Genomic DNA, 20,639 nt, shown 5'->3' with positions numbered 1-20,639 from the left:
CACTAATATATCGTCAATCCTCGCTCTACACTAATATAGCGTCAATCCTCTCTCTACACTAATATATCGTCAATCCTCGTTCTACACTAATATATCGTCAACCCTCTCTCTGCACTAATATATCGTCAATCCTCTCTCTACACTAATATATCGTCAATCCTCTCTCTGCACTAATATATCGTCAATCCTCTCTCTGCACTAATATATCGGCAATCCTCTCTCTACATTAATATATTGTCAATCCTCTCTCTACACTAATATATCGTCAATCCTCTCTCTACTCTAATATATCATCAACCCTCTCTCTACAGTAATATATCGTCAATTCTCTCTCTACACTAATGTATCGTCAATCCTCTCTCTGCACTAATATATCGGCAATCCTCGTTCTACAGTAATATATCGTCCAATCCTCTCTCTACATTAATATATCGTCAATCCTCTCTCTGCACTAATATATCGGCAATCCTCTCTCTGCACTAATATATCGTCAATCCTCTCTCTACACTAATATATCGTCAATCCTCTCTCTACACTAATATATCGTCCAATCCTCTCTCTACATTAATATATTGTCAATCCTCTCTCTACACTAATATATCGTCAATCCTCTCTCTGCACTAATATATCGTCAATCCTCTCTCTACACTAATATATCGTCAACCCTCTCTCTGCACTAATATATCGTCAATCCTCTCTCTACACTAATATATCGGCAACCCTCTCTCTACACTAATATATCGTCAATCCTCTCTCTGCACTAATATATCGTCAATCCTCTCTCTGCACTAATATATCGTCAATCCTCTCTCTACACTAATATATCGTCAATCCTCTCTCTGCACTAGTATATCGTCAATCCTCTCTCTGCACTAATATATCGTCAATCCTCTCTCTACACTAATATATCGTCAATCCTCTCTCTACACTAATATATCGTCAATCCTCTCTCTGCACTAATATATCGTCAATCCTCTCTCTACACTAATATATCGTCAATCCTCTCTCTGCACTAATATATCGTCAATCCTCTCTCTACACTAATATATCGTCAATCCTCTCTCTGCACTAATATATCGTCAATCCTCTCTCTACACTAATATATCGTCAATCCTCTCTCTGCACTAGTATATCGTCAATCCTCTCTCTACACTAATATATCGTCAACCCTCTCTCTACACTAATATATTGTCAATCCTCTCTCTGCACTAATATATCATCAACCCTCTTTCTACACTAATATATCGTCAATCCTCTCTCTGCACTAATATATTGTCAATCCTCTCTCTGCACTAATATATCGTCAATCCTCTCTCTACACTAATATATCGTCAACCCTCTCTCTGCACTAATATGTCGTCAATCCTCTCTCTGCACTAATATATCGTCAATCCTCGTTCTACAGTAATATATCGTCAATCCTCTCTCTGCACTAATATATCGGCAATCCTCTCTCTACTCTAATATATCGTCAATCCTCTCTCTACACTAATATATCGTCAATCCTCTCTCTGCACTAATATATCGTCAATCCTCTCTCTGCACTAATATATCGGCAATCCTCTCTCTACAGTAATATATCGTCAATCCTCTCTCTGCACTAATATATTGTCAATCCTCTCTCTACACTAATATATCGTCAATCCTCTCTCTACACTAATATATTGTCAATCCTCTCTCTACACTAATATATCGTCAATCCTCTCTCTACACTAATATATCATCAATCCTCTCTCTACACTAATATATCGTCAATCCTCTCTCTACACTAATATATCGTCAATCCTCTCTCTACTCTAATATATCATCAACCCTCTCTCTACAGTAATATATCGTCAATTCTCTCTCTACAGGGTTATATCATCAATCCTCTCTCTGCCCTAATATATCGTCAATCCTCTCTCTACACTAATATATCGTCAATCCTCTCTCTGCACTAGTATATCGTCAATCCTCTCTCTGCACTAATATATCGTCAATCCTCTCTCTGCACTAATATATCGTCAATCCTCTCTCTGCACTAATATATCGTCAATCCTCTCTCTACACTAATATATCGTCAATCCTCTCTCTGCACTAATATATCGTCAATCCTCTCTCTGCACTAATATATCGTCAATCCTCTCTCTACACTAATATATCGTCAATGATCTCTCTGCACTAATATATCGTCAATCCTCTCTCTACACTAATATATCGTCAATCCTCTCTTTGCACTAGTATATCGTTAATCCTCTCTCTACACTAATATATCGTCAATCCTCTCTCTGCACTAATATATCGTCAATCCTCTCTCTACACTAATATATCGACAATCCTCTCTCTACACTAATATATCGTCAATCCTCTCTCTACACTAATATATCGTCAATCCTCTCTCTACACTAAAATATCGTCAATCCTCTCTCTGCACTAATATATTGTCAATCCTCTCTCTACACTAATATATCGTCAATCCTCTCTCTGCACTAATATATCGTCAATCCTCTCTCTACACTAATATATCGTCAATCCTCTCTCTACACTAATATATCGTCAATCCTCTCTTTGCACTAGTATATCGTTAATCCTCTCTCTACACTAATATATCGTCAATCCTCTCTCTGCACTAATATATCGTCAATCCTCTCTCTACACTAATATATCGTCAATCCTCTCTCTGCACTAATATATCGTCAATCCTGTCTCTACACTAATATATCGTCAATCCTCTCTCTACACTAATATATCGTCAATCCTCTCTCTACACTAATATATCGTCAATCCTCTCTCTACACTAATATATCGTCAATCCTCTCTGCACTAATATATCGTCAATCCTCTCTCTACACTAATATATCGTCAATCCTCTCTCTACACTAATATATCATTAACCCTCTCTCTGCACTAATATATCGTCCAATCCTCTCTCTACACTAATATATCGTCAATCCTCTCTCTACACTAATATATCGTCAATCCTCTCTCTGCACTAATATATCGTCAATCCTCTCTCTACACTAATATATCGTCAATCGTCTCTCTACACTAATATATCGTCAATCCTCTCTCTACACTAATATATCGTCAATCCTCTCTCTACACTAATATATCGTCAATCCTCTCTCTACACTAATATATCGTCAATCCTCTCTCTACACTAATATATCGTCAATCCTCTCTCTACACTAATATATCATTAACCCTCTCTCTGCACTAATATATCGTCAATCCTCTCTCTACACTAATATATCGTCAATCCTCTCTCTACACTAATATATCGTCAATCCTCTCTCTACACTAATATATCGTCAATCCTCTCTCTACACTAATATATCATTAACCCTCTCTCTGCACTAATATATTGTCAATCCTCTCTCTGCACTAATATATCGTCAATCCTCTCTCTACACTAATATATCGTCAATCCTCTCTCTACACTAATATATCATTAGCCCTCTCTCTGCACTAATATATCGTCAATCCTCTCTCTACACTAATGTATCATCGCCAAAACCATAAATTCAGGAAAGAGAATTCCGCAGACTAACAACTCTCTGAGGGAAAATATTCTCATCTTCATCTTTAAACTGTTCCCTGGTTCTAGCCTCTCCCACAGGGGAACTATCCTCTCAAGGGTAGCATCCATATGCACCTTGCAGTTATCATAGATTCTGACCATCCAGAAGGAGGCCATTTGGCCCATTGAGTCTGCACCAACCCTCTGAAAGAGCATCCTATCCAGGCCCACTCCCCTGCCCCATCCACAATACCCCTCCCAAGCTGCACATCCCTAGACTTTAAGGGGAAATTTAGCATGGCTAATCCATCTAACCTGCTCTTCTTTGGACTGTGGGAGGAAACCGGAGCCCCCGGAGGAACCCATGCAGACACGGAGATAATGTGGAGACTCCACACAGACAGTGACCCAAGGGTGGAATTGAACCCTGGTCCCTGGCGCTGTGAGGCAGCAATGCTAATCATTGTGCCATCGTGCTGTCCTACAGTCCGTGTATAGCCCCTCGGGATCTTATACATTTCAACCAGATCACCCCTCATTCTTCTAAACTCCAGTGGATACAGGCACAGTCTCTCTTCCTGAAACAGTCAACATAACTTTATTCCTTTTGTGCAAGTTCTTCCTGTTCTTTTGTTCCTGCACCCTCGCCATAACCTTCCTCCCTGGATTGATGGCCCATCCATGGGAAAACGATATGGACGGCCAATCCGGGGACAATGACTTTCCATTGGGAGCAGCTCCCCTCAGTCCAAGCCGAGGATTAGCCGGAATGAAGTTGGGAAATGGAGAATAACAGTGACAGGTCTCTGTCTCACTGTTTCACTGCTCTGACTAACTCCTTTTATCTGACCAAAGCCCTGAAGCTAATTATTTGTCTTTATGTTGGGCTAAATGACCCCTGTTTCAGAGAGACACGCGAGCTGTTTTATGACAGGATTTTGTAATCTACAATTTAACATGCGCGAGGTAAAGCAGCAAGCTCAGGTTACACAACACTATAATTAACATCAATCATCCTTTCCTTGCACCCTCTAACTGATTGCATTCAGCTTGATTGATGTGGCCCCTGCTTGTTTGCACAGATCCCTCGCTGGGAAAACAACTGACAGTCCAGAAAAATGTATCCAGGAAACATGCTCAGAAAATAAACAGGGCCACATAAAAATAAAGATGGTGTGATTGTCAAGGTGAGGGACATTATAGCGGGTGGGATGCACACTTTCACATCCCAGACACCAATCCTCTCGGAGGAAAGCTGGAGTCGGGGAAACTCCCAGCTTAACCCACCAACCTCGGGAGAAAATGCCCGGATAGGTGGGATCTTTATTACTGGAGGGCAGAGTGGGGGTTGGTGGTGGTGGTGGGGCGGGGGGGGGGGGGGGGGGGGGGAGAGTGTGGTGTGGGCTGGAGTGGGTCAGTCAACGTGGGGAGGAGTTTGGAGATGAACCGCTGGTTGCACGTTGTTTAAAAGGACATCCTCAATGCCATGGGGCTTTGTCACCGTTAAAATAAACACAAAAGTCCCTGCAGCCCTCAATACTTACACCCCCTCAATCTCTAAAACACTACCCCCGTCCCATGCATGCCACCTCATGCCCCTCCCCACCCTCTGCCTATTGTCATCATGTCCCCTCATCAAACTACGCCACTTCCATGATAATTGCCCCACTAAACACTGTGTAGATCCAACAAGCCTTACAGTGAAAGTAGGATGTTTTCAAAAAGGCTTTCAAAAAGTAATTCATTCATAACTTTCGACTAATAAAGTCATATCATTTAGAATGCAATAAAAGTGTCAATCACCAAGACTCTTTAATGTATCAATAAGAAAAACCACAAATCCTTGAAACCGCTTAACCTTGTGTAAATGAAAGAAATTGACAGCAGAGATCAGAGAGTCGGAGCTGTCAAGAAAGCAATGTTTCCCCTGGGGTGTGGTGGCCGCACGAGGCATAATGGATGTCTGGGCTCTCAGTGTCAGTGTCAATCAGCCGCCAGCAGACGCGATACCCTCCGAGAGAAACAACAAACAAATCCATTGTCACAATTCTACCATAGTTTATGGAAAAAATCTGAAAAATTCCTTTCCGATTTCTCTAAGCTTTGAAAGACGAGGGTAATCACACATACAATAGTTTGTACAGTGAAATCATTGCTATCTGACATGTTCGAGCAGTAGGGGGTGTTAGTTCATCAAACACACCAATACATGGAGAGTTACATCACTCCTATTTATACACAGGTTGAGGGATTTTCCGGCCCACCAGTGCTTGTTTCCCGGCAATGCACGTTCCCTGCCGGTGGGAATCTTTCCTCCCGGCTGTCAGTGGGATTTTCCATGGAAGCCAGCTCATGCCGCTGGGAAATCCAGAGGTGGCGGTGCACTGCGGGCGGAAAATGACACTCACAACGGTCGTAGAATTCCAGCCAGGGTGTGGCTTTGTCTTTGAGGGATTCAGCAGAAGCAGCTGGGAACTTAGGGATCCAGGCAGACCATCAAAGAAAAACCACTGTCTCCCATACCCGGAACCCTCACTGTCTCCCATACCCGGGACCCTCACTGTCTCCCATACCCGGAACCCTCACTGTCTCCCATACCGGAACCCTCACTGTCTCCCATACCCGGAACACTCACTGTCTCCCATACCCGGAACCCTCACTGTCTCCCATACCCGGAACCCTCACTGTCTCCCAGACCCGGAACCCTCACTGTCTCCCATACCCGGAACCCTCACTGTCTACCATACCCGGAACCCTCACTGTCTCCCATACCCGGAACCCTAACTGTCTCCCATACCCGGGACCCTCACTGTCTCCCATACCCGGAACCCTCACAGTCTCCCATACCCGGAACCCTCACTGTCTCCCACACCCGGCACCCTCACTGTCTCCCATACCCGGAACCCTCACTGTCTCCCATACCCGGAGCTCTCACTGTCTCCCATACCCGGAGCCCTCACTGTCTCCCATACCCGGAACCCTCACTGTCTCCCATACCCGGAACCCTCACTGTCTCCCATACCCGGAATCCTCACTGTCTCCCATACCCGGAGCCCTCACTGTCTCCCATACCCGGAACCCTGTCTCCCATACCCGGAACCCTCACTGTCTCCCATACCCGGAACCCTCACTGTCTCCCATACCCGGAGCCCTCACTGTCTCCCATACCCGGAACCCTCACTGCCTCCCATACCCGGAACCCTCACTGTCTCCCATACCCGGAGCCCTCACTGTCTCCCATACCCAGAACCCTCACTGTCTCCCATACCCGGAACCCTCACTGTCTCCCATACCCGGAGCCCTCACTGTCTCCCATACCCAGAGACCTCACTGTCTCCCATACCCGGAACCCTCACTGTCTCCGATACCCGGAGCCCTCACTGTCTCCCATACCCGGAACCCTCACTGTCTCCCATACCCGGAACCCTCACTGTCTCCCATACCCGGAACCCTCACTGTCTCCCAGACCCGGAACCCTCACTGTCTCCCATACCCGGAACCCTCACTGTCTACCATACCCGGAACCCTCACTGTCTCCCATACCCGGAACCCTAACTGTCTCCCATACCCGGACCCTCACTGTCTCCCATACCCGGAACCCTCACAGTCTCCCATACCCGGAACCCTCACTGTCTCCCACACCCGGCACCCTCACTGTCTCCCATACCCGGAACCCTCACTGTCTCCCATACCCGGAGCTCTCACTGTCTCCCATACCCGGAGCCCTCACTGTCTCCCATACCCGGAACCCTCACTGTCTCCCATACCCGGAACCCTCACTGTCTCCCATACCCGGAACCCTCACTGTCTCCCATACCCGGAGCCCTCACTGTCTCCCATACCCGGAACCCTGTCTCCCATACCCGGAACCCTCACTGTCTCCCATACCCGGAACCCTCACTGTCTCCCATACCCGGAGCCCTCACTGTCTCCCATACCCGGAACCCTCACTGCCTCCCATACCCGGAACCCTCACTGTCTCCATACCCGGAGCCCTCACTGTCTCCCATACCCAGAACCCTCACTGTCTCCCATACCCGGAACCCTCACTGTCTCCCATACCCGGAGCCCTCACTGTCTCCCATACCCAGAGACCTCACTGTCTCCCATACCCGGAACCCTCACTGTCTCCGATACCGGAGCCCTCACTGTCTCCCATACCCGGAACCCTCACTGTCTCCCATACCCGGAACCCTCACTGTCTCCCATACCCGGAACCCTCACTGTCTCCCAGACCCGGAACCCTCACTGTCTCCCATACCCGGAACCCTCACTGTCTCCCATACCCGGAACCCTCACTGTCTCCCAGACCCGGAACCCTCACTGTCTCCCATACCCGGAACCCTCACTGTCTCCCATACCCGGAACCCTCACTGTCTCCCATACCCGGAACCCTCACTGTCTCCCATACCCGGAACCCTCACTGTCTCCCATACCCGGAACCCTCACTGTCTCCCATACCCGGAACCCTCACTGTCTCCCATACCCGGAACCCTGTCTCCCATACCCGGAACCCTCACTGTCTCCCATACCCGGAACCCTCACTGTCTCCCATACCCGGAACCCTCACTGTCTCCCATACCCGGAACCCTCACTGTCTCCCATACCCGGAACCCTCACTGTCTCCCATACCCGGAACCCTCACTGTCTCCCATACCCGGAACCCTCACTGTCTCCCATACCCGGAACCCTCACTGTCTCCCATACCCGGAACCCTCACTGTCTCCCATACCCGGAACTCTCACTGTCTCCCATACCCGGAGCCCTCACTGTCTCCCATACCCGGAACCCTCACTGTCTCCCATACCCGGAACCCTCACTGTCTCCCATACCCGGAATCCTCACTGTCTCCCATACCCGGAAGCCCTCACTGTCTCCCATACCCGGAACCCCTGTCTCCCATACCCGGAACCCTCACTGTCTCCCATACCCGGAACCCTCACTGTCTCCATACCCGGAGCCCTCACTGTCTCCCATACCCGGAACCCTCACTGCCTCCCATACCCGGAACCCTCACTGTCTCCCATACCCGGAGCCCTCACTGTCTCCCATACCCAGAACCCTCACTGTCTCCCATACCCGGAACCCTCACTGTCTCCCATACCCGGAGCCCTCACTGTCTCCCATACCCGGAGACCCTCACTGTCTCCCATACCCGGAACCCTCACTGTCTCCGATACCCGGAGCCCTCACTGTCTCCCATACCCGGAACCCTCACTGTCTCCCATACCCGGAACCCTCACTGTCTCCCATACCCGGAACCCTCACTGTCTCCCAGACCCGGAACCCTCACTGTCTCCCAGACCCGGAACCCTCACTGTCTCCCAGACCCGGATCCCTGTCTCCCATACCCGGAACCCTCACTGTCTCCCATACCCGGAACCCTCACTGTCTCCCATACCCGGAACCCTCACTGTCTCCCAGACCCGGAACCTCACTGTCTCCCAGACCCGGAACCCTCACTGTCTCCCATACCCGGAACCCTCACTGTGTCCCATACCCGGAACCCTCACTGTCTCCCATACCCGGAACCTCACTGTCTCCCATACCCGGAACCCTCACTGTCTCCCATACCCGGAACCCTCACTGTACTCCCGATACCCGGACCCTCACTGTCTCCCATACCCGGAACCCTGTCTCCCTACCCGGACCCTCACTGTCTCCCATACCCGGAACCCTCACTGTCTCCCAGACCCGGAACCCTCACTGTATCCCATACCCGGAACCCTCACTGTCTCCCATACCCGGAACCCTCACTGTCTCCCATACCCGGAACCCTCACTGTCTCCCATACCCGGAACCCTGTCTCCCATACCCGGAACCCTCACTGTCTCCCATACCCGGAACCCTCACTGTCTCCCATACCCGAACCCTCACTGTCTCCCATACCCGGAGCCCTGACTCCCATACCCGGAACCCTCACTGTCTCCCATACCCGGAACCCTCACTGTCTCCCATACCCGGAACCCTGTCTCCCATACCCCGGATCCCTCACTGTCTCCCATACCCGGAACCCCCACTGTCTCCCATACCCGGAGCCCTCACTGTCTCCCATACCCGGAACCCTCACTGTCTCCCATACCCGGAACCCTCACTGTCTCCCATACCCGGAACCCTCACTGTCTCCCATACCCAGAGCCCCCCACTGTCTTCCATACCCGGAACCCTCACTGTCTCCGATACCCGGAGCCCTCACTGTCCCCCATACCCGGAACCCTCACTGTCTCCCATACCCGGAACCCTCACTGTCTCCCATACCCGGAACCCTCACTGTCTCCATACCCGGAACCCTCACTGTCTCCCATACCCGGAGCCCTGTCTCCCATACCCGGAACCCTCACTGTCTCCCATACCCGGAACCCTGTCTCCCATACCCGGAACCCCCACTGTTTCCCATACCCGGAGCCCTCACTGTCTCCCATACCCGGAACCCTCACTGTCTCCCATACCCGGAACCCTCACTGTCTCCCATACCCAGAGCCTTCACTGTCTCCCATACCCGGAACCCTCACTGTCTCCCATACCCGGAACCCTCACTGTCTCCCATACCCGGAATCCTCACTGTCTCCGATACCCGGAACCCTCACTGTCTCCCATACCCGGAACCCTCACTGTCTCCCATACCCGGAACCCTCACTGTCTCCCATACCCGGAACCCTCACTGTCTCCCATACCCGGAGCCCTCACTGCCTCCCATACCCGGAACCCTCACTGTCTCCCATACACGGAACCCTCACTGTCTCCCATACCCGGAACCCTCACTGTCTCCCATACCCGGAACCCTGTCTCCCATACCCGGAACCCTCACTGTCTCCCATACCCGGAACCCTCACTGTCTCCCATACCCGGAACCCTGTCTCCCATACCCGGAACCCTCACTGACCCCATACCCGGAACCCTGTCTCCCATACCCGGAACCCTCACTGTCTCCCATACCCGGAACCCTCACTGTCTCCGATACCCGGAACCCTCACTGTCCCCCATACCCGGAACCCTGTCTCCCATACCCGGAACCCTCACTGTCTCCATACCCGGAACCCTCACTGTCTCCCATACCCGGAGCCCTGTCCCCCATACCCGGAGCACTCACTGTCTCCCATACCCGGGACCCTCACTGTCTCCCATACCCGGAACCCTCACTGTCTCCCATACCCGGAACCCTCACTGTCTCCCATACCCGGAACCCTCACTGTCTCCCATACCCGGAACCCTCATTGTCTCCCATACCCGGAACCTCACTGTCTCCCATACCCGGAACCCTCACTGTCTCCCATACCCGGAACCCTCACTGCCTCCCATACCCGGAACCCTCACTGTCTCCCATACCCGGAACCCTCACTGTCTCCCATACCCGGCACCCTCACTGCCTCCCATACCCGGAACCCTCACTGTCTCCGATACCCGGATCCCTCACTGTCTCCCATACCCGGAACCCTCCCTGTCTCCCATACCCGGAACCCTCACTGTCTCCCATACCCGGAACCCTCACTGTCTCCCATACCCGGAACCCTCACTGTCTCCCCATACCCGGAAACCGCACTGTCTCCCATACCCGGAACCCTCACTGTCTCCCATACCCGGAGCCCTCACTGTCTCCCATACCCGGAAACCGCACTGTCTCCCATACCCGGAACCCTCACTGTCTCCCATACCCGGAAACCGCACTGTCTCCCATACCCGGAACCCTCACTGTCTCCCATACCCGGAACCCTCACTGTCTCCCATACCCGGAACCCTCAGTGTCTCCCATACCCGGAACCCTCACTGTCTCCCATACCGGAACCCTCACTGTCTCCCATACCCGGAACCCTGTCTCCCATACCCGGAACCCTCACTGTTTCCCATACCCGGAACCCTGTCTCCCATACCCGGAGCCCTCACTGTCTCCCATACCCGGAACCCTCACTGTCTCCCATACCCGGAACCCTCACTGCCTCCCATACCCGGAGCCCTCACTGTCTCCCATACCCGGAACCCTCACTGTCTCCCATACCCGGAACCCTCACTGCCTCCCATACCCGGAACCCTCACTGTCTCCCATACCCGGAACCCTGTCTCCCATACCCGGAACCCTCACTGTCTCCCATACCCGGAACCCTCACTGTCTCCCATACCCGGAACCCTCACTGTTTCCCATACCCGGAACCCTCACTGTCTCCCATACCCGGAACCCTGTCTCCCATACCCGGAACCCTCACTGTTAGTTTGTGACGATATCCCTTCCCCAGAGAGCAGTGATGGGTCATTGAATCCAGACGAGGCTGTGTGAGACTGGAAAAGTTGCCAAGGGATCTCGGGGTAGATGGGAGAGTAGAGGCTCTAATCAGATTGACCACGATCTTATCGAACTGTGCAGCAGGCACGAGGGGCAGAATGACTTAACCCTGCTCCAAATTCATACCTACATATATATTTCTTCAATAAATAGCATCATATTATTTGGTTTAAACAACCATAAAACGTGAGAAAAATTGTCATTGTTTCCGTTTTAACGTTAATCTTTGTAAATTAATTTCTGTCTCCGAGGAGTGAAGCCGTGTGACTTGTCTGCCGCTAATTATGATGGGAGCCACTCAGCAGCAGATAGGGACTGAGTCAGTGTGGGGCTGGACTGCGGCTGGAGTTTTCCGGTTGTTCCCACATGTGGGATCTGTGAGTCCCACCCATGGCGATGTCCCGCCACGGGACTTCCCAGCAGCAGCGGGGTGGGGGGCTAAGGTGGGACTAGAAGTTCCTGCTGCTGACCAATAGCAGGTCACGCCGCCTCTGCGGAACACGTCATGCCGGGGGTGGGAGCCGGGGGTGGGAGGCGGGGGGGGGGGGGGGGGGGGGGGGGGGCACATGGAAAACGCCGCCCAGGCTGTTAGGAGGAGGTCAAAGTTGAGGCAGAATCCTGGGAATCGTGCTATGGACTCCGAGCAGACCAGGACCCCTGGTTGGGAACACTGGAACCATTATGACACAGAAAAGGCTGTTCAGCCCATTACATTAATACTACACCCACCTTTTGATTCTACAATCTCCAGCCCAGCTGGACATCTCTTTTTTATGTTATACAGAGAGTCTGAGGTTAGTTCACAAAAGAGTAACTTGTTCAACTTGACTGTCCCCATAATCTAAACTTGCGCTATACATGTGTAATTTATATTTCTGACACGTGATCCAGTCCAATTGACTTAATCTGTCTGTATGTAAACACTCCAGCCCTGTCATTATTTTAAACTCCTCTATCAGATTGTTCTGAAGTGTGGTCACCTCCAAGGATCCACGGGCCCAGTTTTTCAAGCCTATCAGAGTTGATTGAGCTTTTTAAAAAATTGAACCTGATTCTTGTGACCTGCTGTGGGCCTTTTTCAGAGTTTTATCAGCACACCGTGTGAAGGGACCAACATTGGGGACAATGAAAGGCTAACATTGTCGTGAAGATGTGAATTTCCTCTTGATGTTTGTTGTAGGAGATGGAGAAATGTTTCCAGTGTGACTCGAAGAGGCCATATAACCCGTTCAATAACAGAATTAGCCACGGGGTGAGGAATGTCATCTATCTGACAGATCAGAGACAAGACAGGACCTGGTGGCAATCTGAAATTGGTGAGTTAAACACAATGAGTGCGATGGTCAGACTGGGGCAGGACAATGCCGACTGTTGTAGAATTGATTTGTATTATGTAGCTGTGTGAAGTGACAATGTGGGATTACCTGCGGATTTCCATCCGTCTCATTGGCCACTCAGTCAGGCTGGATCCAGTTTCTTGGGGCGTGTCAGGCCAAAGGATCAGTCCCTGATTGCCGATCATCTCCATTGCAAAGGTCACCCAATTCCACCTCCAAGTGATCGCCCATCACCCTACCTGGATGCTGCCAGACTTTTCTTTATTCATTTGAGGGATGTGGGCGTCCCTGGTTAAGGCCTTTATTGCCCAGCCCTAATTGTCCTTCAGAAGGTGGTGGTGAGTTGGCTTCTTGAACCGCTGATCATGCCTCCCACCTTGCATACACCTCACCTTCTCCACCTTCTCCAAAATTCTGCTGCTCGTAACCGACCTCACCATGACCTCCTGGCCTCCACAGCCCCTCCATTGAAAGTTTCCCTTTGTCACAGTCAGATAGGGAACTGTTTGTGACGTTGATAAGAGCTGTTTCGTGCTGTGTATGGGCGCAATCCTGATTGGAGAGATTTAAACATGGAATTCTGAGAAACGTGGCCATGGATTTGTGAGACAACAGCATGTTCAAAGACTTTGGAGAGGTTGGGGGGGGGGGGGGGGTGGTTGGAGATGGGACAGTCGGATGGCTGGACGAAGCACTGCTTTATTGAGATGCGGGTGGATGATGACAGAGAGAGGAAGACCTGAAAAGGGAAAAATGTGTCCAATATGGGCTAAAACGGGGCCAGGTGGGGAGGTTGGATGGTCAGCGGTTTAACGGAATAGGATCGCGAGAACAGGGGGTGGATCCCACAGACAGGATAAGCTCACAGAGGGCAGGAGGGGAGATAGGAGAGAAACTAGAGAGAGCCAGAAATTGAGGGCTAAGGCAGAGGGCTTAGGCAGAGGGAACTATCAGGGGAGGTTTAGCGGGGTGGGTTAATGGTAGGGTGGGACACGGCAGAAGCAGTTAATTGGACTGTCTCGATCTTAGAAAGATCTAAAAGAAATACGAGATTATATTGATTGATTGATATTTATTGTCACATGTACCAAAGTACAGTGAAAAGTATTTTTCTGCGGCCAAGGGAACGTACACAGTACGTACAATAGTAGACAAAAGAATAATCGACAGAATATATTGACAAATGGTACGTCAACAAACAGTGATTGGTTACAGTGTGGAACAAGGGGCCAAACAAAGCAAATACATGAGCTAGAGCAGCATATGGCATCGTGAATAGTGTTCTTACAGGGAGCAGATCAGTCCGAGAGAGAGTCGTTGAGGAGTGTAGTAACTGTGAGGAAGAAGCTGTTCCTATGTCTGGATGTGCGGGTCTTCAGACTTCTGTACCTTCTGCCTGATGGAAGGGTCTGGAAGAAGGGGCAAAGCCTGGGTGAGAGGGGTCTCTGATAATGCTGTCTGCCTTCCTGAGGCAGCGGGAGGTGTAGACAGAATCAATGTGGGGGTGGCAAGCTTGTGTGATGTGTTGGGCTGAGTTCACCACACTCTGCAGTTTCTTGCGATCTTGAGGGTTTCAGGTAGAACTTTTTTTGTTAGAATGGATTGATTTCCAGTGTAATTGTTATTGAGAACACAATAGCTGGTTATATTTGTGATTGTGACTGGTATTAGAGACAGTGAACACTATATCCTTTGTGTAGCCAAGAGTAACACCTGACGTACCCAGTTGCCAAGAGGCAGCAGAACAATGAACTGAGACTTGATTTACTCACTCGCTCCCACTCCAACAGCCGTTATTGATGAAAGGGTTGGCAGAGCTCATGAATTGAATCAAAGGCACAATGCTTCTTGTGCTACTGTGATCTAAGCAATGCCATCTGTACAGAGCAAGCTGCCAAGGTTTCGACAGTGTGGATGTGAGATTGGACAGATGGGGTTGAAATATTATACAACCTCCTTTAAAAAGATAAATGAATGGCTTGAGGTTCATGGGAAGAAGTGTGCTCCATGGGCCTTTGCGAGTTAGTTATCTTTGTTTGACAATGCACACTATCTGGCCCGAAGCTCTGGAATTCCTTCTCAAAACATCTCCAGCTGTCTGTCCGTCATGCCGATGCTCTGTAAAAACCTACCTCTTTGGCCAAACCTTTGATCATCTGTCCTATCCTTTGGTTCATTGCTGTCCGATTGTGCCCCTCTTTGCGACACCTTTGAAAGTTTTTTGCCACGTTATTTTTAAAATTTTTAATTTAAAAAAAATAAATAAATTTAGAGTACCCAAATCTGTTTTTTCCAATTTAGCGTGGCCAATCCACCTACCCTACACATCATTTTGGGTTGTGGGGGTGAGACCCACGCAGACACGGGGAGAATGTGCAAACTTCACACGGACAGTGACCCAGAGCCGGGATTGAACCCAGAACCTCAGCGCCATGAGGCAGCAGCGCTAACCACTGGCCCGCCGTCCTACCCTTGTTTTTGCCACATTAAAGGCTTTAAATAAAATCTAGGTTGCTAAGGTTTCAGCCTTAAAGGAACATGGGAACAGAAGTAGACCGTTCAGCCCCTCGAACCTCCTCCACCATTCAATGAGATCATGGCTGATCAGGTCATGCCTCAACTCCACTTTGCCATCTGCTCCCCTCCCCTTCCACCCAATCCCCAACCCCCATTCTTGTCAATCAGGAATCTGTCTAATGCTGCCTTGAATGGCCCAGTCTCCGCTGCACCCTGGGAAGGATAAATCCACACGGCTCTTTCAGAGAAAAGAAAATTATCCTCATCTCCTTGATAAATGGTTGACACTTATTCTTAAACCATGTTCCCTGGTTCCAGTCTCTCCCATGAGTGGAAACATCCCCTCAAAATCCGCCTCAACAAATCAGCTCAGGATCTTGTCTGTTTCAATGTGATCACGTCCCATTGGTCTCAGAATCCAAAGCTGGGTCTGTTTGCGCGAGGAGTATGTTAACATAATGTCACCGGGTGCCTCGTACATGTTTGTAGTGAGTCTCCCCCTTGCCATGTCTTCTCTCCAGGTGAAGAAAAAGTCAGCATTCAACTAAATTTAGAAGCTGAGTTCCACTTCACACACCTCATCATGAAGTTCAAGGTGAGAGAGGGGACACGCTGGGGAGGTCGTTGTTTACAGGCTGGAACTGCATCGCAATCCTTTTTATATCCACCGTTTCACACAATCAGACTTCTAAAAACAATGTTTCCGTACACATCGAATCAGTCCAGTTTTAAACTTCAAACAGAAAAGTACCAGTATTGTAGTCTGTGCTGGACCAGGTTTCAGTTAATCTATTTTTCCTATTTTCCCCTTGCTCACTGTTAAATCCTTTTAACTGAGGGTTTATGGCGTTGTACTGAGAGTTGTTACAGGAGGTATTTATTCCGGGTATTTACTGAGGATATGCTGAAGGTATTTATGAGAAGTTATTACTGGGTTTATATACTGAGGGTAGTTACTGAGGTCATTTAAGGAGGATTATCACTGAGGATATAACAATAATTGTTATTATTTACTGAGGGTTATTACTGAATTTATTTATTTAAGGTTATTCCTACAATTTAAAAGTAAAACAGATTTTAATTATTATGAAGAAATTGCTCTAACAGCAGCTTTGCTGTGCCAGGACGGCTGATGAAATTTACCACTGGCGTGTAGACGGTGAGAACACACCCTCAGTATGGGCCAGGCTCCAAACCAGTTTAGCCCTTTGATCAGAACCTTTTACAAACTGGCTTTGAGCCGCAATGTCCTGGGTTAATTAGTAACTGTGTTCCGCCAGTATAGTCTCATACCAGTACCTTATGGGTCACCCTCACAGTCACATAGCCGGGGTCACATCCATGGATCAGTCAAGGTTTGGTGCTTGGTGGAATTCCTTACAATACCCTGCACCAAACTTCGTTCTGCTGCCCGCAATGAAGTTCTTTTGCTTTAGATCCGGTTACACAGCTTTGGGCCGTGGCAGTACTGAACTTTTATGGAGACACAACTGGGACATGTCAACGATAACAAATCCAGAACTTCACTGCTTATATCTAACTGGCACTGTTCACCCATCACTCCCTGTGCTCGCTGACCCACATTGTGCAGAGTACAATTGTTTTGTATTTGCTCATGTGAGTGTGTTTACTATTGATGCTCACTGTGCTTGATTGTTTAAGCCTGGGTGTGGACTCAGAGTAAAGTAAACAAAGCTGTGGGAAGAGCTGGAAGGCAGAGCTGAAGCACTGTGAATAAAACCCAGTAGACACATTGAAACTCTTTTCATCGCTGCATTGATCCGGGATATAAAATATACAACCCATTTGTTTCCATTTCAAATACATCTCACATTTAAAAATTCGATCCCTCTCGAATCGCAGCATGGCCGATCTTCAGTGACAGTCTCCAAGATAAACCTGCTCCCCAGTTCTGGTCTGTTAAACATCCCTCACTTTCATTGCTCTGTCACGGTTGACTGTGCCCTCTGTGTTGGAGTTCACTCCAGAAACCTCTCTACTTCTCTCTCCGTCTCCTTTAAGCTGCTCCTTCAAACCATTCCTCCTTTGGGCTCAGGGTCAAGTTTTATCTAATAACAGTCCTGTCAAGCACCCATTTTACTTCATTCAAAATGCTACATAAATGCAGCTATTACCAGAACATTTTATTGCTCGCCTTTTCTATTGATTAGACTTTTCGTCCAGCTGCCATGTACATCGAGAGATCAGCAGACTTTGGTCGCACGTGGAAGGTGTATCGTTATTTTGCTTTCAACTGCACAGTTTCCTTCCCGCGTATCCCCACTGGCCCCCTGAGGAAAATCGACGACGTTATTTGTGAAAATCGTTACTCTGACATCGAACCTTCTACGGATGGTGAGGTATGTGTGGGATGGGGAGGTGTGTGTGGGATGGGGAGGGGGATGGGGAGGTGTGTGGGGGATGGGAGGTGTGTGTGGGATGGGGAGGTGTGTGTGGGAGGGGGAGGTGTGTGTGGGATGGGGAGGTGGGAGGGGGATGGGGAGGTGGGAGGGGGATGGGGAGGTGTGTGGGGGATGGGGAGGTGTGTGTGGGATGGGGAGGTTTGTGTGGGGGATGGGGAGGTGGGAGGGGGATGGGGAGGTGTGTGTGGGATGGGGAGGTTTGTGTGGGATGGGGAGGTGGGAGGGGGATGGGGAGGTGTGTGTGGGATGGGGAGGTTTGTGTGGGGGATGGGGAGGTGTGTGTGGGATGGGGAGGTGGGAGGGGGATGGGGAGGTGGGAGGGGGATGGGGAGGTGGGAGGGGGATGGGGAGGTGTGTGTGGGATGGGGAGGTGTGTGTGGGGGATGGGGAGGTGTGTGTGGGAGGGGGAGGTGTGTGTGGGATGGGGAGGTGGGAGGGGGATGGGGAGGTGTGTGTGGGATGGGGAGGTGGGAGGGGGATGGGGAGGTGGGAGGGGGATGGGGAGGTGAGAGGGGGATGGGGAGGTGTGTGTAGGATGGGGAGGTGGGAGGGGGATGGGGAGGTGTGTGTGGGATGGGGAGGTGGGAGGGGGATGGGGAGGTGGGAGGGGGATGGGGAGGTGTGTGTAGGATGGGGAGGTGGGAGGGGGATGGGGAGGTGGGAGGGGGATGGGGAGGTGTGTGTGGGATGGGGAGGTGGGAGGGGGATGGGGAGGTGTGTGTGGGATGGGGAGGTGGGAGGGGGATGGGGAGGTGTGTGTGGGATGGGGAGGTGTGTGTGGGATGGGGAGGTGTGTGTGGGATGGGGAGGTGTGTGTGGGATGGGGAGGTGTGTGTGTGGGATGGGGAGGTGTGTGTGTGGGATGGGGAGGTGTGGGTGGGATGGGGAGGTGGGAGGGGGATGGGGAGGTGGGAGGGGGATGGGGAGGTGTGTGTGGGAGGGGGAGGTGTGTGTGGGATGGGGAGGTGTGTGTGGGATGGGGAGGTGTGTTTGGGATGGGGAGGTGTGTGTGGGATGGGGAGGTGGGATGGGGAGGTGGGAGGGGGATGGGGAGGTGTGTGGGATGGGGAGGTGTGTGTGGGATGGGGAGGTGTGTTTGGGATGGGGAGGTGTGTGTGGGATGGTGCTTTTCAGTTGGGAAATTTGAGGGAAGTAAGTTGGAGAAAGCTGAGCTGAGAGGCCACACACATCTGATGAAATGATTGATCATAGATCATAGAATTTACAGCGCAGAAGGAGGCCATTCGGCCCATCGAGTCTGCACCGGCTCTTGGAAAGAGCACCCTACCCAAGGTCAACACCTCCACCCTATCCCCATAACCCAGAAACCCACCCAACACTAAGGGCAATTTTGGACACTTTGGGCAATTTATCATGGCCAATCCACCTAACCTGCACATCTTTGGACTGTGGGAGGAAACCGGAGTACCCGGAGGAAACCCACGTACACACGGGGAGGATGTGCAGACTCCGCACAGACAGTGACTGTGCTATCCTCAATGCTACCGTGCTGCCGACCCATTGGCAGATATTGTGCCCAAAGCTCACCTGCCTTAGCTTTCTGCTCCCCACTCACACGTTGGGCACTGACTCAGATTGATCTCTAAATATCTCCCTGTATTCATGCTTCTATTGACGATAGTTTGTACTTTCTGGATAAGTTGGGTTCTGTCGCTAAATTTGCACATGACACAAAAATAGGTGAAAAGGTAAATTACGAGATGGATACAAACAGCTGACAAAGACATATTGTTAAGTGGCCAAAATTTGGCAAATGGAGTGTGATGTGGGAAAATGTGAAGTTGTTCGTTTTGGAAGGGAGAACAACACTCAAGATATGCAGCACCATCCAGGACAAAGCAGCCCCGCTTGAATGTTCCACCTTCTGCAAACATTCAAACCCGCCACCACCGACGAACAGTGGCAGCCGTGTGTACCATCTACAAGATGCATCAAGGTTCCTTAGGCAGAACCTTCCAAACCCATGACCACCACCATCTAGAAGGACAAGAGCAGCAGATACCTGGGAACCCCACCACCTGGAGGTTCCCCTCCCAGTCACTCACCACCCTGACTTGGAAATATAGAACATAGAACATTACAGCGCAGTACAGGCCCTTCGGCCCTCGATGTTGCGCCGACCTGTGAAACCCCTCTAAAGTCCCTCTACACTATTCCCTTATCGTCCATATGTCTATCCAATGACTATTTGAATGCGTTTAGTGTTGGCGAGTCCACTACTGTTGCAGGCAGGGCATTCCACACCCTTACTACTCTCTGAGTAAAGAACCTGCCTCTGACATCTGTCCTATATCTATCGCCCCTCAATTTAAAGCTATGTCCCCTCGTGCTGGACATCACCATCCGAGGAAAAAGGCTCTCAATGTCCACCCTATCTAATCCTCTGATCATCTTGTATGCCTCTATTAAGTCACCTCTTAACCTTCTTCTCTCTAACGAAAACAGCCTCAAGTCCTTCAGCCTTTCCTCATATGATCTTCCCTCCATACCAGGCAACATTCTTGTAAATCTCCTCTGTACCCTTTCCAATGCTTCCACATCCTTCCTATAATGTGGCGACCAGAACT

The 20,639-nt window shown here is 50.1% G+C and overlaps 2 protein-coding genes across 2 annotated transcripts in view; one reads left to right on the top strand and one right to left on the bottom strand.

The window, feature by feature from the left end:
* Positions 1-20,639, top strand: part of lamb2l (laminin, beta 2-like) — a 268,095-nt gene that overhangs the window by 71,223 nt on the left and 176,233 nt on the right. The window contains exons 5-7 of the mRNA XM_038812008.1: positions 12,955-13,090; positions 16,150-16,223; positions 17,800-17,988. Coding sequence (XP_038667936.1) covers positions 12,955-13,090; positions 16,150-16,223; positions 17,800-17,988 — 399 coding nt within the window. The remainder of the gene's footprint in view (positions 1-12,954; positions 13,091-16,149; positions 16,224-17,799; positions 17,989-20,639) is intronic.
* The window catches only part of aldh1l1 (aldehyde dehydrogenase 1 family, member L1), a 280,087-nt gene that overhangs the window by 210,849 nt on the left and 48,599 nt on the right, over positions 1-20,639 (bottom strand). The window lies entirely within an intron of this gene.

Source organism: Scyliorhinus canicula, chromosome 11, assembly GCF_902713615.1.
Source record: "Scyliorhinus canicula chromosome 11, sScyCan1.1, whole genome shotgun sequence".
In the NCBI taxonomy this organism is placed as follows: domain Eukaryota; kingdom Metazoa; phylum Chordata; class Chondrichthyes; order Carcharhiniformes; family Scyliorhinidae; genus Scyliorhinus; species Scyliorhinus canicula.
The sequence above is the reverse complement of the archived record's forward strand: the minus strand, read 5'-3'. Positions and strand labels throughout refer to the sequence as shown.